This window comes from Dromaius novaehollandiae, chromosome 19 (genome assembly GCF_036370855.1).
Source record: "Dromaius novaehollandiae isolate bDroNov1 chromosome 19, bDroNov1.hap1, whole genome shotgun sequence".
Lineage (NCBI taxonomy): Eukaryota > Metazoa > Chordata > Aves > Casuariiformes > Dromaiidae > Dromaius > Dromaius novaehollandiae.
Window position 1 is genome coordinate 2596840 of NC_088116.1, and position 27308 is coordinate 2624147.

A 27308-nucleotide genomic window follows, 5' to 3' on the forward strand; every position below is an offset into this window, starting at 1 on the left:
CCCTGTTTCATCTCTCATTTGCCTCCTATGATTCATTTGCTATGGGAAAAGCTGTAAGAGCTGTACAGAAGAAACACATTAGAGGCTCCTAGAGGGTTACCAGCTTTGGGAGTGGGAGGGAGCTGTGTCACAAGCCACTGTGAGTAGTTGAAGACTGTGGGATTATTCATGGGAATTGAAACTATTTTTGGAAGAAAGTGTGCATGAGAGTATACCTCCACCGTTCAGAGAACAAAACAGATTTTTTTACTGTTACCATTTTTTCAATGGCTGAATTCAAGAGAGTTTCGAAACAGCATTAACGCTGACATTTGTACTGTTCAGTTTTACTGTTTTGTTCCAGACAATTTAGAGAGTAAAACAAGCTAGTGAACCTCCTCAGAGCCAGAACACTCTGACCAGAAGAAATGTTACAGAGGCCAGTCCTGTGCTGTGGCAGGAACCACATTCGATCATTTATGCTTTTAGTTAGTTTTGCTTAGTTATGCTTTTAGTTAGTTTTGCTTGGCGATGTTTGAGGAATGACAGGTTCTTGTGTTTTCTGGGGTTGCTAGAGATGTAAAGATGTGTAAAGCATGTGGTTGTTTGGTAGTTGGGAGAGTTGGGTTTTGTTTTTTGGTAATTTTTTTTTTTTTTTTTTGGAGTAGACTTTAGGAGATTCTTCCAGCAGTTAAATTCATTCTGTTTGGTCATCTTTCACAGTGCAAGTTTGCTGATCTTTGCATGCTGCACAAACCATTTCACTACAGTTAAATGCTCTTTGAATTTTGCCCTGTTGCTAGGTAAGACTTTCTGGTACAAAGCCGAAATTGGGTAATGGGAGAATGTTTTACAAGTTGGTGTTTCTCATTATGTGTTTGGATGCCAAAACATGTGCTACAGGTAAGAAAATGGTGTTACCAGTCCCTTCTTTCCTCTCTAGCTCTTTACCTTTTTTTTTTTTTTTAACATGCATAAAGTTACTGAAAGCCTCATACTTGGACCCTTGACCATACAGAATTACAGAATAATTTAGACAGGTACCTCTAGAGGGCATCCAGTACCTAACGCAGAGCATCTCTCTGTATATTTCATCTTTAAACCCCTTTGCAGGAGAAGGGAAGATGGTTTTCTTCTGTTTTAAACATTTCCAGTTCGTTTTATTTTTAGGACCAGCTGTGTGGCCGTGACCCTACCTTGACAGATGAGCTGATTAATATTCTGACAGAGCTGACCCAGCTCAGCAAGACAACCAATGCTAAAGTGGCCCTGCGAGCACGGCAGGTAAGGGAGCAATTTTAGCAACGAAAGCGGATCCCCATTAGAGACAGACTGCAGTTGCTGATCAGATCAATATCAGGACTGCTCCCACTTGGAGCTTGCTATTTTGGAAAGTCTGTATCTCGTGATGTTTGTTTTGATTACTATGCAAATATGAAGAGCAGAATACTGCGAACAGCCTATTAGCAATGGAGATGATTAACCAGTGATTAACCATTGTGACAGTTTAACCAAGGCTGAAGTGAATTCTTAATCACTGTACGTTTTGAAGTTGAGATTATGTTCCTCTGTCCCTGTTCCCCCCAAAAAGCTTTGTCTGGCTCAAAAAGGAATTAATTGAGGGTAGTCTATGATTTGTGTAATAGAGGGAGTCAAACTACGTGATCCCTGGGGTCCCTTCTGGCTCTATAATCTGTGAACCCTACAAGCCCAAGCACAGGCTGCCCAGACTGCTCGGGTAGCTGGCTATACAGCAACCAGCCAGGGCTCATCGGCTACCCTGCAATTGCAAATCAGCGTGTGCACAGAACAGGGAGGGAAATGTGGACAAGAACCAGATGTTCCTTTGCAATTCCTAAGGAATTATTGCAAATAATTTGTTGGTCTTTTGGGGGCTTTCTTCTGGCTTTTGAGTTACTTTTGTTAATTTGTTTTTAACCCTAAAATAATTGGAAAAAAGCTCTTGATACTGTCATTTCCAAGAGTATAGTACAGATGGTAATTTGAATGTCAGACATCCACCTGGATATCTTTGCAAGCTTCCTCTTTAGTGGTTTGTCTGTAGTCAGGAAGGAGCGAGAGGGCATAATTGTTTCATGATAATGTTAACCCTGAAGTCTGATCACTCATCTCACTCCGCAGTCCCTATCTTCATTCTAAAAGTCTTCAGCAGGGAAGCTGACACTTTGGGGATCTCGCCTTTTATTTCAGTGCCTGAGTGTTGAAAATGAATGGGGTATTTGAAGCTGCTCAGTGACCTTATGTTTCCTTCAGGATTGTATCTGTGTCCTTGAACCATTCAGAGTTATTGAACCTCTCAGCAGCATGCTGAGGATGGTGCTGCAGTCCTGGTGTATGTCTTTATGTTGCTCTTTCACTTGATTTTCCCCTGAAAGCTGCTTCCCCTTCCTACCTCTGTATCCTTCATGTTGGGCATTTCATATGAGGCACCAGTGGCGCTTGCTTTGCTCGGAAGCTGTGAAAGGCTGTCTCCATTGCTGGCCTCCGCACAGCTGTTGCCTGCCAGATCTGCTTTCCAATTAACAGCTGGTCTGGCAGTCGCCGGGACTAGCAGCTCTGCAGTGCTAAATCACATGCAGTGATGGAACTTGATTGAAGCTGTTCCTTTTCTCCATGGGGAACGGCCAATAACACAAACCAAGCAGATACGCAAATGAGATTCGTTGGGGGGAGGAAGTTTGCAGCATCACCCAGGTGCCACCAAATTCACAGGGGAAACCAGTTACCTCCTCTGGGATGGAGCTTGCTGCCTTGGAGTTGCACCCTCCCGCTGATGGACCAGCATAGCTCCTTTCACTGACTCTTTGCATTTGCTGTTTACCAGGTTCTCATTGCTTCCCATTTGCCATCCTACGAGCTGCGTCACAACCAGGTGGAATCCATCTTCTTGTCCGCCATTGACATGTATGGACACCAGTTCTGCATTGAGAACCTGCAGGTATCTACCAAACTCTTCTCCTTGTTTCCATGCTTTCAGCTTAAGGTTTCTGCTTTAAATCTCACCCAGAGTCCCAGGGTCATTGGGGCTTTAAATTATATTGGTCTGGTTTCTACCTTCCTTCCCCCTCATTTTTGCTTTCATTATTACACTGATATCAGAAGAGTAACACACTTCCAGTGCTCCAGAATTTGAATCTTTTGCTAGCTTGTGCTTAATGTACTCAGATAAGGTTTGCCTCTGTCGACTGCTGTCTTCTGCTGCAGCTTTCCCTTCAAGCACATTGTGGTGCTTTACCAGATAATGGGGTGTCTGAACATCTGCTCTAAAAAGAATACTTGCTTTCACCAGAAGCCTCAAAAAGTCTGCAGGCTGGGATTATTTGCCTTTTTTTTTTTTTTTTTTGTGAGTAGACGGTCCTGTTTGGATCAGACTGCAGTCACAGTATAGAGACAGGTTATGCCCACTGCTGATGTGGCAGTAATCTTCAAAGGATAATCAGAGTAGGGTCGCAATTTTCTTTTTTTTTTTTTTTTTTTTTTTTTTTTTTTTTTTTTTTTTTTTTTAAATCCTGGTAACTGAAGGCTTAATTGTGATGTGTGTTAAATTGATGAATTTTTACAGTCAGTGTAAGGGCTAACTTAAAGTATTGGGGAAGTATGAGCTGGCTTCTGTTCTGATAAATAGGCAGAGAGCTTGGACTGAGAGTTGCCAGGGCTTTCATTTTGCTATGTGCGTCCAGCATTTAGTGTGAAAAGGTACTAATCCTCGATGGAAAAGAAAAGCGCAGAAATTAGAACTAGTCAGAAAGTAGAATAAAAAACTGATGTGAAAACAGTATTTTCTCAGAGATTTTTGTTTTGACTTCATTTGGGGTTTTGCTTGTTTGCATGATCCTGATTACAAGACAGGGAGTTTTCTTTTAAAACTCTGCTTTGTGCAATCTCTTCTAGAAACTCATTTTGTCTGAGACATCCATCTTTGATGTGCTACCCAACTTCTTCTACCACAGTAACCAGGTGGTAAGAATGGCAGCTTTGGAGGTAAGTTTATTCTCACTGTAAAAGGAAAAGCTTTTCACTTCTATATATTTTTTTTCATTCTTGTTTGAGCTTTAATCACTGTTACCTTGCAAGGTTAAGAGAGCTATAGGTAGTGCAGAATTGTATACCAGCACTTGGAATCTGGCATTTAACACCATTAACATTCATAATTGGCTAAAATTTCAGGTACAAATTATCTTCTTTGCTTAAAGCAGATTTGCACAGTTGAAAGGATTGCGGATGAAGCTACTATCACAGAATATGGTCAGCCCACCCTGTGCTTTGTGGTGATGCTTGTATCCTGCCAGACTGGCCCTTCTCAAATAACAGTACTTGAATTCTTCTGTTTGAGTTAGAGTTCAATCTGTATACTAATTTGGAGGCATCTGTTTGGTTTTTAATATTTGTGTGAGTTCTCCAGTGTATCATTTGTCTTCTTTCTCTTTTTCTGCTTCCTCAGCACAGCTAGGCTGATTGAGTTTCTCTTTAAACAGGTATATGTTCGAAGGGCATACATTGCCTATGAGCTGAACAGTGTTCAGCATCGCCAGCTGAAGGATAACACTTGTGTGGTGGAGTTCCAGTTCATGCTACCTACCTCCCATCCAAACAGGTCAGATCATGTATTCAGGTGCCTTTGGAGTTGGAGGTTTTATGAGGGGCTGCTTCCTATCTCAGCAGAGAAAACTTGCAATAGAATTGGTGGAAAAAGGGAGAGTTCCAGTGCCTCAAAAAAGCACAAGTTAACTGAGATAAAACCCTACATTACCCATTTCCTCCTCTTAAGTTATTTAAAACCTCAGGAGCTATGTAGAGTACTTTCCACAATTTGGCTTCATTTAAATATGACACAGTTTTCATATATTTATTTTAAGTTCAGTTTGTTTAGCGTCTTTCTTCTATAATTACAGTTCTAGCTGAATCCTGAGCCTTCCAAAAGGTGTAATTCCAGATAGATTATTCAATTACTTGAAATTTTAATAAAGAACAGTCAAACAATTTCTTCCTCCTTCCTGCAGTGCTCCCTGCCAGCCCTTTTTAACTGTTTATGATCTGCTATATGTTCAAAACTGGCTTTACTGGAGAAGCTGAAATCTTTTATAGCATGATAAGGACTAGGAGCCTTTGGTTTTTTTGATTGGGGATGCCAAGATGCATGTATAAGTGTTTTTGATATAGAAGTGTAGCAACTGAAATGCTTTGGTTTTCAGTCGGTATTTTTCATGGTTGCTGAAACCTGAAGTTGTAACCAAAGCACCAACTATTCACTGCCAGTGCTTAAAAACGAAGGGTCTCATCTCACAGTGTGCACTAAAGCCATTAAAAAAAATCCCTTGATTACCAGAACTTCTTCAGCATCTGTCAGGTTAGTCGGTCTCGGGGGTTCTTCATTTGCACCGAAGGACCTCAGGAAGGTATCTTATTTTTGTCCCAGGCAGCGGAGGGTGTGCGGGAGCCAGAGGCGCAGTGAGTCTCCATGGCCACTGGGTGCCACTGTTGATCTGTGCTGGACTGGCCGTATGGTACCAGTGCTGTTTCCCTCCTTTGTTTCCAAACATCCTTTTCCTTATTTTATTTTTGGTGGGGCTGGGCAATGGGGTCTAGTCTCGCTTCACTGAGAATCCGTAAGTACATTTTATGAAATGGTTTTCGGAATCTGGTTTGCTAGAAATAAATGACTGTCCTTAACAAGCAGCGCAAAGCACTCGTGATACAAATGGAACATGCATTTGGTCTCATCTGTTTCCTACATCTCTAGAATATTTGTAAATAATTGCATACTATTTTTAGTACCCCTTTATAATGCTCTCTATCTCCCCATTCTTTCTCCATTTCCTCTTTGCTGTTCTCAGTCACCTCTGTTGCTTGGGGGTTATTTGGCCTGCCCATGCTGACCACTGCTCTATTACTGTGCACAAGCTTAATTGGACAAGGTCAGCTGCAAGATGAGAATTGTTACCTGCTTGGGGGAGAGCTGCTTTGTCCTGAAATTTCCTTTCCCTATTACACTGAATTTCCTGGAGCGACGTTCTGAAACTCGGTTCCGCTTCTCAACCATTGGCGTTGCTGATGGTTGAATGAAAATGCATCACAGTCCTTGTGCAGAGGCAAGCAGACTTGGGGACAAATTTGCTGTTTGCATAGGCAGGTTCAGTTCCTTTGAGTTGCACCTCTGTCTGTTAGTGGTGAATTTTGCTCCTGTTGCTTAATGCAGCTTCTTGCAGTGTATACCTACTTGTGCAGCTGTTGTGTGGCCAAGTGCTAAAGCACAGCAGATAACGGGAAATCTAGGGGCTTAAATTAGTGCCGAGTACATTGATTTAAGCTATCTGTAAAGGCAGTCCTTATGTTGAGACCAAGACACAGAGCACTGAAATCTCAAAACTGTCTCTGACATCGTCTTGCTTAAGTTTTCTTTGTTGTCTTTGGCCGTGTTCTGTGTGCATCGTATGTTTTTTCTGTATCTGATGCAGCATGAACTTTTGCACTGAAAAGCTAAAAATGCATTCCCGGGACAAACCTCAAAGCCAGAGTATCCCAGCTGATGAAGCAAAATGTCACTTGAGGCTCTGTAGGCTTGGGCTCTGGTGAACCAGAAGGGGAATCCAGAGAGCCCTAAGACAGCATTCTTTTTCCAAATTGGTATTGGTTGCATGATGCCACAAAGTTTTCAGCATTTGATCAAGTATTTTAAAGTCTTGTTCCCTTTTGTATCTGATTTCTGTGAACTTCTAAGAGCCTGAATTTTACTGGAGCAAATATTAATGTAGAGAAAATTGCAAACCGATAAGGGTTTTGTGTCTGTGGAATCTTTAAATTCTCTGTCATTGGTATTTAACCCTGATATGCCCTGCTTCTGGTCTGACTAGTCACAGCTAGGCACTCAGACTTTGTGTTTTGGCTGCTGAATGGTATCCATCAGCTGCCCACAATAAAGCTTTACATGGAGTCAGGGAGGAAACAAAACCTGTTAAATCTGAATAACAAAGTTATGGAAATGTAACCTGCTTCTGGTGGGTTTGTGGGCAGAACACTGTTTCGAGAATTATTTGTTTAAATTAACAGAAAACACCCTGTCTTAAGAATCCCCACTGATCTTGATTATAAGGGTAAGGCACAAGGAGAAAAAACTCTTATAATTGAAACCGTAGAGGGCTTTACAGATCGAAACCAACACTCCTTACTGCCCAGTGGAAACCAGATGAGGAGTGCAGTGTAACCATCTGCTGCCTTTTGCAGTAAATGAAGTCTCCAAGCCCTCTCTAGGCAGAGGGCGTTGCGGTAATCCGATCGGGAGGAGGTGATACAAGGGTATCCAGGGGATGCTGATCGCTGCGCTCTGCAGCAGGGTACCGCAGGCAAATGCCTGTGTGCAGAGCCCCTTGCATTTGGGTAGCCTGCCTCTTTCTGTCGTCTAGAGCCCTGGTGGGAAAAGATGCGAGAAAGAAATGAGCCCCGTTCTGAGATGTTCTTTGCTTCCCTTGTGTTCACACTGCCCTGCTGAGCTGGGAAGCTGGTGGAATATTGACTGGTATTTAGAGAGTTCAGCTTCCTTTGTGAGGATGGCAAGCCAGGTGAAAGCCACTGAAAGGCCTTTCTTCAGTGTTCAGCACATGAAACATTGCTTGCCTTTTCTTAGCTTAAAATCTTCTGTTCAAAGAAACATTGTGTCTAGTATGGGCTGAAGAAGGAGTTATAGTGCTTTTTCAACATAAGTTCTTTCTAATAATTCCCCCTCTCCTTCTCGTGTGCCCTCGGACAATCATTCTTATGTCTGAAGCTGTAAGGTTTAAATTTAACTTGGACATTGTCTGCTGCAGCCCGTTTTTGGAGCCTGCTGCAGAATCATGCTGTGGCAGTGTTCCTACCAGAGCATCCCATTTTTTCCAACTCACGGCGTTGCCCCAGCCAGGCTGTTCAGCTGCTCTCTTGGTCTCTCCTTCCCTGGTAATGGCTGTGCTGGAGAATGAGGAGGGAAGAACTCAGGGTAGACTTGTTCCCATAAAACAAGCTGCTGTCAGATGCTGAGGGAATTGCTGACAAGGGTGAGTTAGAGATGCTGGGTATGTCTTTATTTTGGGATATGGCAATGATAACAGCGTGTTTTGCCTCAGATATCCATCCTGAGGATGCTGAGCTACAAAGGAAATTGAAGCATAACCCAGCCTCTCATTTTGCTTACTCTCTGATGCTTACCCCTGCCTTCCCAATCCATGTGTGCTTTGAGTCCGTGCCTTCCCGTTGTCCCACATGCTACCCCTGCCTGATGCACTCGGCCTTGAGACATCCTGAAGAATCTCAAACCAGGGGGTATCACTGGGAGGTGGGGGCGAAGGAACATGTTAGTGCTGTGGCTTCCCTCTGGATACTCTCCAAGTCACCAAAGACTTTGAGAAGTTTTGATAATTGACTTGGTTATAAAGCAAGTCTTGCTTTTGAAACTTGCTAAACCAGTTTTCAAGTACCACTTAACCCTAGTTGCGTTTTGAGTTGGGAGTGCATGCGACTCAAGAAATGTGGACGGACTCAAGAAACGTGGATGTACAGGCAAAGGCCTCAGATGTGCCTAGGTTGAATTCAGGCTTGGGACTGCATTCTGCTGCCCTTGGTGCTTCTGAGAGTGGGATTTAGGTGTAGTCAGGAGTTGTTTTGCATTTCCAAGGGACTCGATCTAAATGTCTTAGTTACCTTGTGTTTGTTTTTTGCCTGATATCTCCTCTTTCTGTGATTGTAGATGTTTGTTGACGCCCTAGCTGGAATTTGATGTTGCCGATGTCGGGGCTTGAGAGTGGTGCATGATTCCCCCTTTGCTGTCTCCTGATGTTTTATCATCTATGGAGTATTTTGGTGGTTGTTCTTTTTTGTCAGCCTCTTTCTTTGCTTAGAAGTCAAAAACATTTTGAAGGCTGAAAGCCAAATTACATGGTGCTGCTTTCAAACAGTTCTTTTTTATGGAAGAATCAGAAACCAAAACTTGCTTTCACTACAGTCAGGGTTTATAGATACCTTTGTATGGGTTCCTTCCTGCTAGGCTGCTTCATCATTTTATAATGATATACTCACAAGATTTGAATGTCTGACAAAATGGAAGCATTTTTTGTGGACTTAAGTAGCTGCTGAGAAAGCCTCTTGCATCAATCATCAGATTCTGGTACTGAATCAGCCGTGCTGCTTTGGACTCCGACCATGTAAGCCTGGAGACCTGAGTGCAGAACTTGCAGTGTATCATTAGGTAGCCTGAGGTCCCCTCCTTGTTGCAGGAGACTGGCTGATACTGGGAGGGAGGAGGGGAAAATGATTCCAGGACACCTGTAAATCCCTGCAGTTTCGTGCTGAGGGTTTGATGTTAATTAGACAGCAGGCAGCAGTAATGTGTTGCAGCTCCCTTGGCTTGCCTGCTTCAGAAAGGGCAGAATCTTCCCACAGAGCAAAGAAGGGGCTGTTGAAGGGGCAGCAAACTGAATGGAACAACGATAATTTTATGCAAATTGGACTTCAGTAGCAGATTCAGCTTGGCTGAATCGCAGGGGGAGTAGAAGAATAAGGAAAGAAAGAGGGAGAGGAAAAACCCAATCAAATTGTATGGTTTGAGGCATGTTTCACAGCCTTCTGTTTAGATTCTTCTGCAGAAATGAAGAAACATAAGAGGAATGCCACTGGTCACAGCCAGTGGAATTGCTCTTTCTCCTGTGGTACTGCTGTTAATAACTACAAGTGGGTTATTCAGCCGACCTCTGCTGATTCCGCTTTGCTGCCTGATTTCAAAAGCTTTGCCCTGTGCTGGCACTCAATCACAGCTTGATATAACCAGTGGCGCTTTGCATGCATTGCCATCATTTTCATAGGGGAGCTCTCGCTTAAAAAAAGGAGGAGGAGGGGAAGGGGAGCAAATTCAGATTCAACCAGGAGGTATAGGAAGGGACTAAGGAGGCTTTTGTTTGCTTGAGCAGAAGGAGGAGTAGCTGTAACGCTTAGAGCATGCCGTACTGCCTGCCTAGGTACGGAACGATCCCTAGTGAGACTCTCTTCTCCAGCTGGGAAGAGGGACTAGCTCTTTTAAAAAGCTCAAAAAGAGATAAGGAGAAGGACTGGAGCTGATGTGGTGAAGGAGTTTCTGACCCTGGGATCGGCTGTACCGAGCTGGCTGTTGAGAACGCCGGAGGCGCGTGCACCGTTAGCCGTGAATTTGTTCAGCTCCCAGAACTGTGGTGCTGCTCCTTTCACAAACGTTGCCATAAAGCAGAGCAGGCCTGTTTGTAACCAGTGTTTTACATGTTAGACCTGCTGCAGTCTCTGCAGACTCCAGAAATGTCGCTCAGTGAGTGGGTTGTAATGCCTTTTCACAAGGTCTGGCTGTGCTGAAAGCATCAAGCCTTTCCCTGTGTCGGCGAGAGGTGACAATCCAGCTCCTGGTGTGAACAAGTCCTCCCCAGCTCCCATGTCTGTAGATACCGAGCCAGCCCCATGGTGTGCAGCCTGGAGACTGTTCTTGCTCCAGTCTTTTCCGCAGTCACCAGTCATTGGGTCTTTCCTGGCTGAGGTTCTCTCCATGACCTCTTTAGCACCACGCTGAGTGGCTTGAAAACAATTCCTGGGGCAAGGCAACAGGGAGCTTCTGTAGAGACAGAATGGGCGATATCTTATGCTGCGATTCTTTCTCTGTTTTCTGAAGCTTTTCAGGGACCACTACAGAACAAGTGAAGCCGGTGCAGAAACAGCCAGTCCTCTCCAGACCGTTTTTTTCTGACTGAAGTAGATCACATGCAGCTTTCCTACCATTTGCCAAGCTAAAGAAAATGTGTCAGCTCCCTGCAGCCTTGTGTCCCGTTCAGTCCTGGCAGGCTTTGCAGCACAGTGTCTCTTCCCACTGACGCTAGATGAAATTAAATCTTTACCGTTGGACAGATATGTTTGCAGCCTGATTTGTGCTGCTTCCTACATGGCTTGAAGAGGTCCTGGGAACTTTTCATGCCTCTACCAATAATGCACCTAACTCATAGACTTGCAGGGAATGTGCCTCCCCTGTGACAAAACCGCTCTGAGCAGGACTCGATACAGCCAGTCTCTTTAGCACTGTGACCATAGAAATACACTGGTCCCTAAACAGCCATTAACTCTGGGCCTTGCCTGTGGTTAAGGACGTTAAGGAAGTCTGTGGCTCGATCTCCTGCAGGTTGCTGAAGGGAAGGGGAGGGGGAATGTCCAGTTACAGGCTCCCTGAAGCTTTGCTTTCAGTTTTTTCTCATTTGCTAATCTGTTTACAGAAGTGTCTTGTGGGCATGTATTTTGTATTTCAATACAATCTTTACTATTTTGAATGTCAGATCACAGAAATTCCTATGTCTCTTTGGAGCAATGTGCCACCTCATGCTTTAATGAATGTAGCTAGCATGGGCTAGACCTGTCCGTTCCTGTGCTAATGTGCAAACGTGCCCTTGACGTCCTCTCTGGCTTCTGTGTGCCCTTAAGCCTTGGTCTGCATGCGGAACTGAAGAGTTGTGAACTGGTGTTACAAAAGGAACTGTAAAATCTTCCTGAAGTTTCCTGAATTTGCCTGAAGTTAGCCTCAAGTTCTGCTTGTTCTTTTTGGTGCTCAGGGTCTTGAATGCTGAAAATGCAAAGTATTATATGGTGTTTATGTGCTTGTTTGCTTTATTTCTGCACTGTTTTGGGAGCCAATGTGTGAGCTGCTGCTTGAAGTAGAGGTTTGGCAATGAGGGTTTGGTTTCCTTTGCTGGACCAGATGCAGTTTTCCTATGTAATGTGTCCACTTTTTGCTTCTGTGCCGTAGTTTGTCCATCTGACAGGGAGTGCAGACTTCCCTGTCTGGTCTTGCTTGTGAAGCTTGCTTGGTGTCTGCAAAGGGCTTGAAGGTGATATGAGAAGAGATGCTGTAGAAATGCAGGGTACCTTGCAAATGCAGTGTGTTTTCCTGGGATATACTGTTTGCATGTTACGTGCATGATCTGTGCTCGTTCCCCTGGCAGCCATGGCCAGCGAGGTCAGGTGGTGGGTGCCTTCTCAGGCTCAATGGAATTGAATTCTGCCTCTTTCTTGATGGTTAACAGATTTTGTTCAGTAAATTGTAAAGTTGTTGCTGGTCTGTGTATCAGCATGATGATAGTTCTTTATTATGGCTTTCACTAACCAATCTGTAACTAACTGTGGTTGTTTGATTACAGAGGGAACATCCCCACGCTAAACAGGTATGGTACTTGTCATCTTTTAAAATTTGAAAAGAAAGACTAGAAAGAAGTAGCCTAATACTTACTGTTTTAACGTGTTTTGTTTTAGTACCCTTATCTTTACTTGGGAAGCTCTCAACCATAACTCTCCCCCCCCCCCTTCTGCCTTTGTCTAAAACATGTTTTCAGCTTCTCTTTACCCTTTAAAAGCAGCTTTGCATGTGGCAAGCTTTAAAATTACATTTGCCAGGTGCCTTATGTATGTACGATATGCAGTGAACTTTAGCAGAATGCTGCTTCTTGGGTGTCTCTTTTTTGGAGCTCAGTTCCCGGCTGCTGGCTCTCGACAGGGCGTCGCAGTGGTGTCCCAGGCACTGGGTTGTGGACAAGAGCATGCGTGGGGCTGCTCGGCTTCCCGCAGCTCGCTCGGGGTTTGTGAGGCTGTCTTACCTCCCGCACCTCACCCCATAGATGAATCTGCATCTCAAACAGCTGACAGCATGTTTTGTTGTGTTTCAGATGCTAATTTTTCCTCCCTTGTCTCAGTTTGAAAGTATTTCTTGTTTTAAATAGTACATGAAAAATGTCTGCTGTCTTTTTGTTTAGTTATTGTTTTGTGGTATTTTTTGTGTTAGTTGTAAGAAATGTACACCAAGGCATGTCCTGAACATTTTTACTCTTTCAAAATGTGAATACCTATTATTTATTACTGCTTACAAACCTACTTAGGGAAAAATAGTAAAAATGGGATTGAAAGTCTCATGGCTCTTAATCAGAGATAAATTGCAGAAACCTAGAGTGACTTCAAACATGAAGAGAGCTATTAATCAGACTGATGATACTTTAGACTTGTTAGCAGTATACTTAAGGCCGTATCAGACTGGTTTTCTGTATGTGAAAAGAAAGAAATCTTAGAAAAGCCGGTAGGAAGCAGTGTCAGCAGTCCATGGTTTGGTGGTGGTCCTGACCGTCGGCGGCTGACCGGGGTGCCATACACAGCGTTGTCCGGCCCTGGACTCGCCTGCTCTGCAGCTGGGGCCTGAGCCAGGGAGGCAGCTGAGCATCTGTTTGACTTTGCAAGATGTAAATTCAGCATGTGCTGCGCTGAATCAGTGCCCTGGTTCTTTCCCATCGCCTTCTGCCTTCTGTTGTGTTACTAGTTGGGGAAGACAGAAACTTTGCCAGTGTCTTCCTAAGCCTACGGGGGAGTGAAGCAAGTGACAGTAAACTGTTCCTGCGTCACTGAGTGCTGCCGTGTGCCAGCTAGCCGTTTCCGTCTCTTCAGAGCAGGCTTGAAAGTCTCACTGTGTTGCAGGGAGCTTTTGAAATAGGTGTCTCAGTGAATAAGGTGAGTCTGTAGTTCAGAAGTTAAAATTATTCCCCGATTCTGCTAGCTAGCAGAAAGGATGCCTGCATAGTTGTAGTAGGCTCTTCCTTCAGTATGAGGGAAATCTCCTCTGCTAATCTTCACTGTGGCACTGTGGATCTTTACGAAAAAAACCCCAACCCCAAACCCTCAAAACAGCACAGATTATTTCACAGCCAGTATATGCTGCCATGGCAGTTGAAGTGTATGAGAAGTTAGTGATGCATTAATATATTCAGGATCTTGCCCTCTCACGGGAAAGAAAGCTGACCTCTAAAGTGAATGTGCTCTTTCTTTAAATAGAAGTCTCTTACGTTGTGCCTTCCTCCATCTGTTTAAATCTGTTCCAGTCCTCCTCACTTAAGTGAGGAATTGGTCCTTTATGAGGGATATGTTTACTGTGCTGTATCTCACTGCTTCAATAGCAGGCATATAGGCGTGACTATAACCATAGTAAGAGGTCTCGCCTGGAGAACAGTGGATCTGGAGCTCTGCCCTGTTTCCTTGGTCCTTTGCCTTAAGATAGATGTGTTCTGTGGCCAACTGCTTGTATGTAGCAACTGCTACCCTTTAGCAATCGAAACTGATAAAAATAAAAAAGCTGTGTGTGGGAGGTTTGTAATGTTTTCAAAATCTGGATTAAATCAGATGAAAGAGCATGTTAATTTGGTCAGCAGTTAGAGAGGAAGGCACTGTAACAGGGCTTTAGTTAGGGTAGGAATGCTAGTGTGAGCTTTAGAAAACCCCATAGAATTGTTGAGAGGTCGCTGTGTCACCCTGTGCATTTGAGGGCTATAAGTTATAGTATGACCAGAAAAATGGCAGAAGCAGTAAGAGAATATGGCTTAATACACTTTAACTTAATTCGTAAAGGTTTAGTAAATTGTCAAGTGCCAAAACTTAGTACAGTTGTTTATCTCGGTATTCATCTGTAAAAGCAAAATATACATACAGGAGGAACAGTGCTTTCAGCTGTGCATAGTCATAATTTACCTGTCATCTCAGTAGACTACTTAAGAAATGTTTTTTAAAGGGTAATAACATTTTTTAACCCTATGACTGTTCCCAAATGTTGGGAGGACATCCAGGTAAGGATATCAGTGGTATCAGGCATACATGCCAGCATTGCAGTGACTTTGGAGAAGACAGCACAGCAGGTCTGGCGTGCTGAAGAGTCTAATAGATCATGCAACAGCCACACTTCAAGTGGTCGTACACGCATGCACGTATCTTTTTCCAGTGATTTTATTTTTTCTCCCTTGTCTTTACTAACTGTGATCTTACTGAATTGCCATTTAGAATGTCCTTCTCTTCCAACCTCAATCACTATGGGATGGTCCACGTAGCTAGCGTGAGTGATGTACTGCTAGACAATTCGTTCACTCCACCGTGCCAGCGGATGGGCGGAATGGTCTCCTTCCGCACATTTGAAGACTTTGTCAGGTATGTGGGGAAGGGTGACTACTGTCATTCGCGTCGTCAGCTTCCTAGTGGGCCCAAATGGAACTGGACAAAATCTTTGCTTTGTCTAGAATAAGGTTTACAGTGGTCCTGAGCTTGTCTGCCAGGTTTCTGGGGTTTCAGGCAGAGGGTTGTTTGCATCCACTCTTCTGCTTCCCTGAGATAGCTGGAAGTTTCAAAATTCTGTAAGAGTGATTTGCTCGCAACCTGAAGGATCAGCATCTTGAATTTCTGCTGCTTTGGAGATCATTTGCAAATGTGCTGATTCCTTCTAACATTCTTGTGCACATATATATACGTGGAAGGATGTGTTCTTTATGCTTGCAGCCTTCTAGATACAGGCAAAAGACAGCAGAGCCTGCAGCAGTCATGAGGGCCTGTAACTATAGGGTCTCTGAATTTTGTTGGAAGATCCAGGTTCTGCTTGGGGTTGGAGAGTGGGGAGGTATTGCCTCCCTGTCTTTGGAGTTACAATTCTGCAAAGGGAAGGAGTCCTGTTCTCCTCACCCCCCCACCCCCCCAAGAAGAAGGTGGATTTTGGTGCTGTTTACTTTTGCTGGGTTAGCAGCTGCATATTTATGGCTAATACTTCTCTGGTGTATTTCAGAATCTTTGATGAAGTGATGAGTTGCTTCTGTGACTCTCCTCCACAGAGCCCAACCTTCCCTGAAGCTGGTCATGCTTCCTTGTATGATGAAGACAAGGTACAGTAATTTTTTCTCTTGAGGTTGCTCCCAGGTTGAACATAGAAGGCATGCAAAATGCCACAGTGACTGCAGGCTAGAAGCCTTCACTTGCCCTATTTTCTGTCTTACATCCTTCCTTGTCAATTTACATCTTGATTCTTCCCTCTCTTCTGCCTCTTAGAACTGCTTTTAGGAGGAAAGGATGAGAGGACCCCCTGCGTTTTTTACAGTGACATGGATAGCAGGAGCAGAGGAAACAGCTAATTTATAATGCTTAGAGAAGAAGAGCTGCTGCCCTTAGAGTTGGTAGCTGCCCCACTGCTCTGTCCTGCCTCTCAACAGCTAGGAGCCCTGTTTGGATGTAGTGTGGGTTCAGAATAGGGCTTGGTTTGAAACTGATCCATTGATCTTGATGTGTTTAAGTACTGTAGCCTTGTTCCAGAGTATTACTGTCAACCTTAATGTCCTCTGATCCCTCTCTTTATCTCCCCCCAGACCTCACCAAGGATTATTTCCTGTTCACATTCAGTTTATTGGAGTTAACTGCAAGTTCTTAAATGCTTTTTTTTGTCGTTTCTCAGAGCTGTTACATAATTAATGCTTCCACATCATGTCATTTTGTTTTAGATATGAAAACACTTGTTGTGTTGCTCCTATTATTTGAATTTGCTTAATTTCATTACCCTTCTCCATGCCAAAGTCCTCTTTTTGTCCCATCTGTACTGCATCCCATAAAGAGAGGATACGTCCTTGCATTCCTTTTGCACTCAAAATCTCTCTGAAGTGTACTTAACCAAGTCAGGTGTGATCATCAGAATCAAATTGTCAGAATGAAGTGCCTGTTTGCTGTTTGTGAACGTCAGCTCTTACTTTTGTGAAATTACGGATTTGTGAGGCTGCTTGGTCAAGGATTTCCTTCATAATTTTGCTTTGTTTACAGCAGGCTCTGCTGAGGTCATTTCTTTCCTAGGGGGCCTGTATTTTAGAGGTGTACTTAGGGGGCCTCTTGAGAATACACAGATGTTACGTTGTTAACGATTTATTTATGGGAAATGTTTTCTTTAAATCGCAGGCTGCCCGTGAGGAGCCCATTCACATCCTTAATGTTGCTATTAAAACTGACAGTGACGTTGATGATGATGGGCTGGCAGCCATGTTCAGAGAATTCACGCAAAGCAAGGTAAGTTGCTTAGCTTCTCTCCATCCCTCTGGAACTGCATGATTTTGCAGGGCAGTTCTGTCTGCTTTGGGAAAAGTCTGGATGTTCCTCAGATGTTTTTTTTCAAAATAAGTAAATAAATGGAACACTTACATCCTTAATTTATTCCATCTAAAACCTTATCACTTCTTTGATTGGATGTAACTGCACCTTTCCGAAGCCTCCAGGGTAGGCAATGAATAACAGCGAGCTCTCGCTGTTTCTCTTTGCAGTACCTAATGTTGCATTCGAATCTATCAGCTCAGGACTCTTCCCCTTTAATTTTTGATAGGGTAAACGACCCTTAAGGTTTTAAATGCGTCAGGTGAATCTTCAGTATCTATCTCCAGATGCTGTGAAGGAATGTGCTGTATCCCTCTCCTTAATAGTAATGTGAATAGAGTCACTAAATTGTTACTATCCCTGTTATATAGGTAAGAGGCATGCAAAGTGACATTAAAATGGCCTGTATCTGTGTATCACAATAGTTTTAATACAATTCAGACTTACTCCCCTTTTTATTGGCATGCTGGAGCATCCATCTAGTGTGATATTTCTGGTCAAAGGTGGAACAGATTTGTGCATTTTGTTGCCCCTTCATAAGCAAGGGATTCACCTTAGTGTACCAAACGTGAGTCCTGTGATCACTTCGGGGGGGGGGGGGGAACCGTGCGCTGGGGGAGCCCCCCAGTGTCTGCCTCCTTTTGCTTCTCTGGCTGGTCTGCAGAAGCCCTCGCTGGCTTGTCGCCCTCAATAGCCATCAGGTACCAGACCCTGCAGCATCCGTGGTGCCTGCAATGATTATGGAAGGATTGAGAGAGGAGTTTGTAACTTTGCTTCCCAGTGTAGGAGGTGGTAATGCATTCTGCAGAAATGAGGCATCCCGAAATGAGACTGGTATCCACTCTGCTTCAGCAGCTTCCTGTCTCTTTAAGCAAAGAAAATAATCAAATATAAAAATTAAAACTAGTTTTGCTTTTCATCTGCTTGATCATGCTCCAGGCGTTTTATGGGAAGGGAAAAAACGAAAGAAATAGAAAAAAAATTCCAAAACACATTAAACTATCAAATAGGTTGATCCAAATTGTCCAAATAATCTTCTTGTCCCAGCATGTTGTGTGTGGTTTTTTTAATAGAAATTAGGATCATATACTTGTAAATGACTTGTGGAGGAGATTGAGGCAGTCAGTGTAAATGGAGTTTCTCCAGGTGCTGATGGCTAATCGCTCTGTAATAGCTGTGGACTTGCTGTGAGACCCACATTATTACGATGTAATCAGAATCCTGTTGCTATGCTGTTATTGTCTGCCACTTGTGGAATTTTAAAAGCAATAACAATTTTTGCTTTTTAAATCATGGCATTATTAAAGTTATTTTCTTTCTCTTGCCATGAATATAGTCACTGATGCTTATTTTCAAAGGGCTTAACCTTAGTAAAACATTTCAGTCCAAGCCGAAAGGAGTGGTTTAGTTCCCAGTCTAGCTAAGGTTCTTATTTCTGTTCCATTCTCCGTGCGTGTGTCTCATTTTTAAATTGGAAAAAGGAGGGGAGAGCAAAAAGTTTTAGAAAGAGGAGCAAAATTACCAGATTTTAATACTTTTCAGAAGAGCAAAGGCAGGACAAATATTCATGGCATTTCTCATTTCTAATGTGGCTTTATTGAACTTGATTTAAAAAAACAATCAGAATGGACACACTCTGATCAGTTTAAAAAATAAAATAAAACCTATCACTTATCACCTTTGTGGTATTGACCCATCTGTCCTTTGGTTGTCTGTGTGCTGTTTGTGCCTAGACCAAGTATGTGCTCCACGCTTCCTTGTGTCAGTTCCTTTAGGACATCATTTGCCATGTGCATACCATGCCTACCTTGCCCTTCCTTCAGAAAGTAATCTTTGCAACAGCAACAAGAAGAAGAGACCAACTTACTGGGGCAAGTGAACAAGAATATATCCTGCAAGACTTGTGAATAACTCTTCTGCTTTACTTATTAGCATGGCTCAAGTGGAATACTGTGTCCTTGTGATTTGATTACTTCTCTTTTCAGATTTAATGTATTTGCTTATGCATGCTACTAGACAAACATCAGATGAAAAATCTTAGCTGTGAGTAGACTGAAATGGACTGGGACCTTGCAGCATAGATGCAGGAGGATCTTTTCCAGACCATAGAGGACTTGCACCTGCTTTTGATGTGTTCCTTTTCTGTTAATCCCAATATCTTGGTTCCATCCTTTCATTTTTACAGAAATCGGTCCTGATTGAACATGGGATTCGGAGGCTGACTTTTCTTGTAGCACAAAAGGTATTTTGATATCTCTCATGCTGCTTAGAACTGTTTGGTGTCTAGCTCAAAATAGCACTGACATTTCTTGGGGTTTTTTTCCAAGTTAAATACTGTATTAACTATATCTAGTTCTCTTTTCACTGCTTTTATTCTCTAAAATTTGAGATTGTTTTAATGAATTTGTATAAGAAAATTAATTTACAATTGTAAACAATCTTGACACCTCTTGTATTCTTGAATTAATTCATTTTTAATTTTCATCCTAATTGCTGGCTTTCTTCTGCCCCTCCTCCCCACCCCGTGTTTGTGTGCTTCCCTTGTAAGGACTTCAGGAAGCAGGTCAACTATGAGGTCGATCAGAGATTTCATGTAAGTAAAAAGTTTCTATAACTGTGACAATCTTGCCCCAAGGCTGGGAGACATGTAAGTGACTCCAGGCTCCTCATAACTAAACTTGATAATATTTGGTTCTAAGTGAGGTGTTTAGTGCCAACACTGGTGTCAGGGTCAAGTGAAGTATTCAAACAAGCATCTAACTTTAAATGCAAGAGAGGGCCTGTTGCATTCAGTGGGATGGGTCCCATGCTGAAGAGTCCCTAGTTACCAGGCTGACATCATGACTCTGATACAGTGATAAAGATCTTGATTGTTTCTGTATTGGTTTTGTATTCTAAAATGCAATTATACAATTACACTTGCATTTCTTGCATAGTGTAGTGGTTTCTTTAGGCTTCTTACTGATTTTAAAATAACTCAGAGGAGTGATTGAGAAGATCTGCTGAATTTCACGCAATGGTTTAGGGATGCAGAAAGCATTTGGTGCTCTTACTGCTAAGAATTACTCCTCTCCCTAGTGAGGGCTAGTTTGGCCCTGCTTTCAAGGTGGCAATGTAAGGCATAAACCTGATTTTTATTCATTGTATATCTACTTCACAACTCTAGAAGTTTTTAAGAATCTTGAAAGTGCAAGAAATTCACCCTGTGTTCAAGAAATAAGTTTTGGCAAGTTTTGCTAAAGAAAAACTAGTTTATAAATTGGCAAAAATGTGGATAGCACCACTTGGGAATCACTGGCCGTGGTAGCGCAGAGAGAGCATCTGCCCTTGTGGGGTGATTCTTGTGCAGTGTCATATGGCAATCTGAAAGCTCACAATTATCACTACTATGAGACATTAATGCACTATGAATTACATACTTTCAAGTCTCATTGTAGTCTTCAAAAATTGCCTATTTTACAATTTATTAACAAGTGTTAATTTAATAATAAAGTCCAAGAAGTTCCCAGCTGGGTGTCTGGTTTTAATACTCTGTAATGTTGAAATTGTTGACTTTGCCATTTGGATCATTCTTATGTATTTGCCAGATGGATTTTTAAGGACTGTGCTAGTGGAAAGGTTCATAGATACTTTGGGATTTCCAATACAAATATCTAGTGCAAGGAATTCTTTTTTCCATAAAGTTAGCATCATCTGCTCTGTTTTACAGAACAGTAAGAGAGACTGTCCTGTAGGCTGAAAGAGTAAAAGGCTTTTTGCAAAATGTATGAGGAAATGCTACAAAATGAGCTACCATCTTCAGTTCATTGGAGACAGCAAACCTACTGAAATATACCCTATACAGATGTGTGTCAACTGATGGCATTATGTAGGGCACTGGACCCTTTGCAGAAGTGCAGGGACTTTAAGCAAGAAACCTCAGGCTTTAGAAGTGAACCCCAGAAGTTTTAGAGAATAGAACTGATACTTGGGGAATGAAAAATAAGAGCCTATGAATAAACATGGTAGCACGAAGCAACAGTGAGAAAGGGGGCAAAGAATGGAAGGAGTCCTCACAAAAAGTAGTCCAAGCCCCCAGTTTCGCTGTGCTCAACGTTTCATCTACTACCCTGGATTAACAGACTTGAATAATTCCTGGATTGGGATAGTTATGGGAAATGAGTGATTCCCTGTTGTGGTTCTAGGAGGGGTGCTGTTAAGAAGGGCATGTCTTACAGGGAACAGCTAAATCCCAAGCAAAGCCTCAGCTGTTGGAAACTGCCACAGCCTCTGCTGAGAATTCACTTTTGCTCTGGGTGCTTTTGATGGCCACCTTTGATTCTCATCAAGTCACTGGCAAAACTTGCATTTACCTCTAGAATTGGCCCTAAAATCAGCCCCTGGGTACCCAGAAACTAGTGCTACTTGGCTAAATGCTCTCTTGTCAAACTGCCAGCATGTGTATGGGTATCTTTTCTTAACAAACAAACAAACAAAAGAAACGAACAACAACAACAAAAAAAAACCCCAGTGATTTGTGGCTGTTGTTGCTGGATATCTTAGCTTAAAGCTGCAACTTTAGCTGAATGAGAGTGCCTGAAGGTGGGTCTCCCAGTATCACCAACAGTGAACTCGCACTTCCTTTTCCTGGATGATGGAATTCCACTTTGTCTCCTGTTTGCCAAGTGGTATCCTCCATGTGGAAAATAACCTTCAGTTCAGGCCAAACGTTTCTGCACACCTTGGCTCTGTAGGAGGCACGATCCTGACAGCTAAGGATGGATAGGGACCCTGAAGAGAGCTGAGAATAGCTCTCATTGACTAAATGCACAGAAGAAAATGCTGTATCTATTCCACATCCTTTCAGATTTGTTGGTCACTAGTTCTGAATGAATCCTGCACGCTGTCCCACACACTCACGTCGAGCTACCCGGTCCGGCAGCCTGTCTCTGCTGTCCTTGCAGAAGCCATCAGGAGCTGGAGCTCTGCAGATCACTGTTGCAGGCATGGGGATACATACCCCTGGGGCTGCCATATCTGACCAAATGCTGCTTGGAGGCTGTGAGCCTGCAAGCTGGGCCTTGCAGAGCTCGATATCTGAAGGAGAGGCCTTCGCTCGAGACCCCTGTCCTCTGGGAAGTGTTAGGGAGAATGTAACCCTGTGCTGTGGCATGAGGAAGGTGGTGAATCATGGAGGTTTGGTGTTGCTTTGAGCCTTCAGGATGGTATTCTGTGCTTGCAAGGTTGGTCGGTCTAGTTCTCCTGAACGTGCCTTTACCCTAAAGTCAGGCTTGCGTTTGCCCTCAGCTGCCGTTTCCTGCCATCCGTTGTTAAGACGTTGCTGTTCCTGAGCCAGAGGATGCACCATGGTTTGTCATCAGTTTGGAAAGTTTGTAGAATACTTCTGGGATCTTTTGTTAGTGTCAGTCTTTATTGCTATCTCCTATTCTATTCTGTTTATTACTGGACCAACTATTAACTTAGCCAGGGCCTGGGCTTGGGTTTGTTTTTGTTTTAATTACAGTCTATATAATTAGTTCCCAGCATGTTGAGGTAATAGAGAGTTGCTCCAGCAAGCTTCCAATTTCCTCATCTCATTAGGTTTTTAACGTGATTATTAGTATAATAATCAACTATGATGATTTCTGTTGTAGCTTTTCACATTCTGCAATTTGCAGGGTGTCTTGATTGGCTAATTTAGGCAAATTATTTTGATTGTCTTGATGATGGTTGGTTGATTAGAACACAGCGGGGATATAATTCTTCTGCCTACGAAATGGAGCACTCTTTTGGTTTTTGGTACCAGAGCACTGAGAGTTTTTGTGTGTGCGCACATCTAATTATTATATTTGCCCACAACACTAGTCAAATGCCTTGAAAGCAATTACATTAGTGATAGAATGAGCACGGATGATAGAAATTGGCAGCGTGCAGAGGAGGACAGGTAGGAGGGATCTGGAAGAAAAGTGAAGAAACACGAAAGTGTCTTCTGTGTGGTTGTTTTCTCAGCGTATTGTTGATACTCATAGGCTCACCTAAATTTGTCTGTTGCCTGGATTTTCAATGGCAGGTTTTCCTGTGCCTGTGGCTAGTCTGGAAGATATACTCCAGTCAAACACAGATTACTTTGTTCGACAGAGAGTCTTCAGGTGAAATTCTGGGGATTGTTCTCTATAGGAGGTAGAGAAGATGATCCATTAGTTTATTCTACCCTTAAAAGTTGTATTGCTTAGTGGAGCCTTGTACTTTGTCATCATGCAGTGGTTGTTGGACTGGATCAAGCTAGGGCTGCCTGTTTTTCATTGATACTGAAAATGTGACTGTCATTCATTCAGAAATTCAGTGACACCAGGTCAGATATCTCCTTTTCTTTCTTAATAAAGCAATTCTGGCCGGTTGTGTATGTTCTCTGATGTCACTTTTAGCACAGATGGCCAGTGTTCTCATGTTGGTGCAAAGCTTTCACATAAGTTCCTCCACCCAGTAAACGTATTTTGTAAATTTTTGTGGCGTACTATTTCATACACAAGGATAAAGTTTCCTATTAGAACTCATTATCTTCTTTGTGAAGAGAATAGTTCTAGCAGTAATAGCATGAAGAGAGCTATAGAATATAAAACATCATTTTGTGTACCTCACCTTACATAATAGGGAGTTAATCTCACTGTAAGGCTCCTAAACATTTCCACAATAATCATAATAATAATAGAACTAGAACAGATTTCCCACTGCCACGTCTGGACATTTCAATCTTACTGTCTGTTGGTAATAGACAATAATAATCAAAAGCCAGTCAAGTGGCAGCTATTGCCTTAACAGGGAAGACAGGTTTAAACTACCCCTGCTGCCTCGTTGGGGGTAACTTGATGTTCCACGGCCCTTTGTGATATCGTAAAAGTAGCTTGTAACAACTTTTATCCTCCTGCTGCGGTGCCACTCCAGATCTGGCCTGTGAGCACTCTCTGGGTAGATCAAACGGTTTACTTTTGGAGGGCTAACATAATTGTTTTTATTTTCAAACAGAGGGAATTTCCAAAGTTTTTCACGTTCCGTGCCAGGGATAAGGTAAATTATACGTTCTTAAGATTTTTCTCTAAATGTTGGCTTTATCCTTCTTTCACGTAGTTGTTCTATGCCAGTGTAAGAGGGAGTGAGCTACTTAAACAGTGCAGAATTTTCTCCTCCCCCTCTAGGCCTGTCCACCACAAGCTCAGCTGATGCCAGTTGGAATGATGAGTCTTTGATAATTTTGGATAAAAATTATGTTCTTGGAAGCCTAACCTGAAGCTTCTGTTTTTGCAGATTTTAGCCACAGTGAAGCATGGGGAGGTTGGAACCTCTAGGATGATTTGATACCAAATTTTCTGGGCTCTTGTGAAAAAGAGGATATTTTGGGGGAGTGAGCTTAGGAACTTGCAATCTGTGTTCTAATCTCAATAGTCCAACAGTTTCAAGACATCTCTTAGTACTAATGATGATGGTGCATCAGATTAAAAAAAAAATTCTCAGGCAGATGGATTTGAATTTTTAGTTATATATGAAATTTTTAAAGACTATTGTCTAGTTCTCCCCATCTTCTGTGTTCCAGCTTCTTAACCCATCCTCTTTTTTGCTCTTTTTTCCTTGTGTTATGCTGGATGTTTCCAGTTTGAGGAAGATAGGATCTACCGTCATCTGGAGCCAGCTCTGGCTTTTCAGCTGGAATTGAACCGGATGCGCAACTTTGATCTCACTGCCATTCCGTGTGCCAATCATAAAATGCATCTCTACCTGGGAGCCGCTAAAGTTGAAGTGGGAACAGAAGTGACAGACTACAGGTTCTTCGTGAGGGCGATTATAAGGCATTCAGACCTGGTTACCAAGGTGAGTTTTGTCATCCCTGCACGCTGTGTTTCCAGGATAGCTTATGAAACACTGCAAGTCATTCTAAGTATCTGCGTGCAAATGTATGCACGTTTATGAAGAACTGCAGATGCCTGCCCTTACTTTGCTAGTGTTGCCTCTACAGAAGCACATCTTCAAAGACCTAGTATTCCTATGCTTCGAGGAAATTTTTCTGTGGCCCAAGTGGATAGTCAGGAATCCTTGCTTTTTGAGTCGTCGTTTCTCTGTGTTGCCCCTGCACTACTGCAGCAATGGTTTGCACTGTCCGGGTTCGGATTTACACTGACATTAATGAGGGCACAAGTCAGCTGGGTGTCCAGGCGGTAGGAGTACTAGCTCTGTGACTGTGAGAGAGCTGCAGTAGGTTTGCATATCAGGCTGAAACTAATGTAACCTATTTTCTTAATCAAGTTCTTCCACAGTTTTTCAAACACTGTATTCTTGGGTTGTGTTTTTTTGAGTAGAAAGTAAATTGTTTGTTGACAATCTCTGGCAGGAAGCCTCCTTTGAGTATCTGCAAAATGAGGGAGAACGATTGCTTCTGGAAGCCATGGATGAATTGGAGGTGGCTTTTAATAATACCAATGTGCGCACTGACTGCAATCACATCTTCTTAAACTTTGTGCCTACTGTCATCATGGACCCATCTAAGGTATGCTCTGTTCCCCAGCTCTGAACTGTTTGTTATTCTGGGGCTTTACTTACCAGAATGGAGTCGTCACCTGTTATTTTCTAATGCTATTTAAGCGCACCTATTGACGGTGTGCATTTTAATACCGTTTGGTGAATGACATGCAGTTTCAACTAGCCATTTTATAGCAGAAAGTACAGGCAATCAGTGACTGCTATGAGAAGGGATAACATGATAGTCAAGTTAGTTATTCTGACTACTGGTTTTTTTTCTTTTCAGTAGAAAATCAGGTGAGTACTGAGAGATTCATCACTGTTTGTTTAGTGACTTTTTGATGGATTTGGGTTTCTAGTTGTCAGTATGAGTCACATGGAATATGCTTTTGTCTCTAGAAGGCGCTAGTAGTGAAAGGTATTGCCAGAAAAAAGCAGAATAATGCCATGGGTTAACCTATAATCTGTTAGGGAGGGGGAAAAAAAAGCTTTTTTTTCTCCTCTTTTTAGATGTGATGGATAAAATTAGATACCTTAATATAAAAAATATGAAATATAAATTGAATTCCAGAAGGTTAAAAACGTGTTTTCATGATTTAATTGTAATCTATACCAGTCACATATTTACTCCAGTGCATAAGTGATTGAAGTTAAGTTTAAAAATACTTGGGCATCATATTTTTCTGCTGAAAATGTAAAGAAAGTGGAGTCACATAACTAGTGGAAGTCTCTGACTAAAGATTACAGTGCTTGTTGAGCTGCTAAACCAATTTCTCTTCAAAAGCAGAAAGAATAGTTTTCGTTTTAGCTAATTAAGGTAAACAGGTGGTTTCACATTAGGAGCTTGTTTGGGAGTTGAAGAAGCAAGAAAGCTTTATTTCTTCTTCCAATCTATGAGTAAGTATGAAATGTAAGATTTCAGAACTAGCAGGGCTCATATTTTTATGGGAATAGCACTGTCCTTCAAGCAGTGTGGTTCATTTCCTCTGTTTAACCTAACAGACACTTTATCAAAATGTGTTTTTTATTTGAAATTAAACTTATTCTTTCACAGCGTATTTAAGATAAATATTTTTAATAAGGAGAGAAATAGCTTAAAATGTTTGGGGGGGGGGGGGTTGTTATAGAAGTCCAGATATTATCCAAATACAATGTGAGACAATCATGAACTTGAAAAGAATTTGAAAAATCAACTAGTAAAAAAGAAATGCCTCATTTTTTCATTCTCTGATATAAAAGCACAAAGAGATCAGCATTGTAAATAAATGAACAGTAAACTTTGTAGATGCTTAAATGAAAGTTCTTAGGCATAAAGCATGTTTCTGGTTAGCAGAGGAACCACAAAGAAAGTCCAAAATAAACTCTAAAGGCTGTATTTAGTTGGAAATCAATATTCTGTTCATGGTTACCAAAAGATGAGAGGTGGCCTTTCTTTATGAAAATAACTGAAAGTTTAAACAGATTAATTGGTTATCAAAATAGGTGTCTCCTGCTTGCTGACTTTTAAAATCATGACTAAAAATTAGTGGTTTAAATCACTTCTTAATAAATCCCATCTCAGTGCATCCAAAATCTTTAGTTTCCAGCAGCTTCTGTAGAAGCTAGGATATGAGGCCCCTGGAAGTTAAGCCGCCTTCGGATGTATACCATGACTTTTCCCTGAGCAGCTGTGGGGAAGAGAATTTTTTTTCTTTCTTTTTTTGGACGAATGTTAAAAACAGCCTACAAATTGCCTTCTTTTAATATGCGCTATTTGCCAACAGTAGTATATTATAAGTTTCATAGAACAGTAGCGGACCAAGCTCCAAGTAGTAATTGCTTTGTTGATTTAAAGCATTGTAGTGTATGTGCAGTGAAACATGATTATTATAAGTACTACA

General features: G+C 42.2%; 1 protein-coding gene across 9 annotated transcripts in view; it reads left to right on the forward strand.

The window, feature by feature from the left end:
• The window catches only part of ACACA (acetyl-CoA carboxylase alpha), a 147901-nt gene that overhangs the window by 51768 nt on the left and 68825 nt on the right, over nucleotides 1-27308 (forward strand). For 6 of the 9 annotated variants that reach the window (XM_026107303.2, XM_026107289.2, XM_064523110.1 and 3 more), the window contains 13 exons: nucleotides 1150-1263; nucleotides 2825-2938; nucleotides 3892-3981; nucleotides 4476-4594; nucleotides 12165-12188; nucleotides 14833-14976; nucleotides 15602-15698; nucleotides 16753-16860; nucleotides 19127-19183; nucleotides 19490-19534; nucleotides 23944-23985; nucleotides 24568-24783; nucleotides 25301-25456. In XM_026107303.2, the coding sequence (XP_025963088.2) occupies nucleotides 1150-1263; nucleotides 2825-2938; nucleotides 3892-3981; nucleotides 4476-4594; nucleotides 12165-12188; nucleotides 14833-14976; nucleotides 15602-15698; nucleotides 16753-16860; nucleotides 19127-19183; nucleotides 19490-19534; nucleotides 23944-23985; nucleotides 24568-24783; nucleotides 25301-25456 (1326 nt within the window). The remainder of the gene's footprint in view (nucleotides 1-1149; nucleotides 1264-2824; nucleotides 2939-3891; nucleotides 3982-4475; nucleotides 4595-12164; nucleotides 12189-14832; nucleotides 14977-15601; nucleotides 15699-16752; nucleotides 16861-19126; nucleotides 19184-19489; nucleotides 19535-23943; nucleotides 23986-24567; nucleotides 24784-25300; nucleotides 25457-27308) is intronic. The other 3 variants (XM_064523106.1, XM_026107296.2, XM_064523108.1) reach the window with 3 other exon arrangements.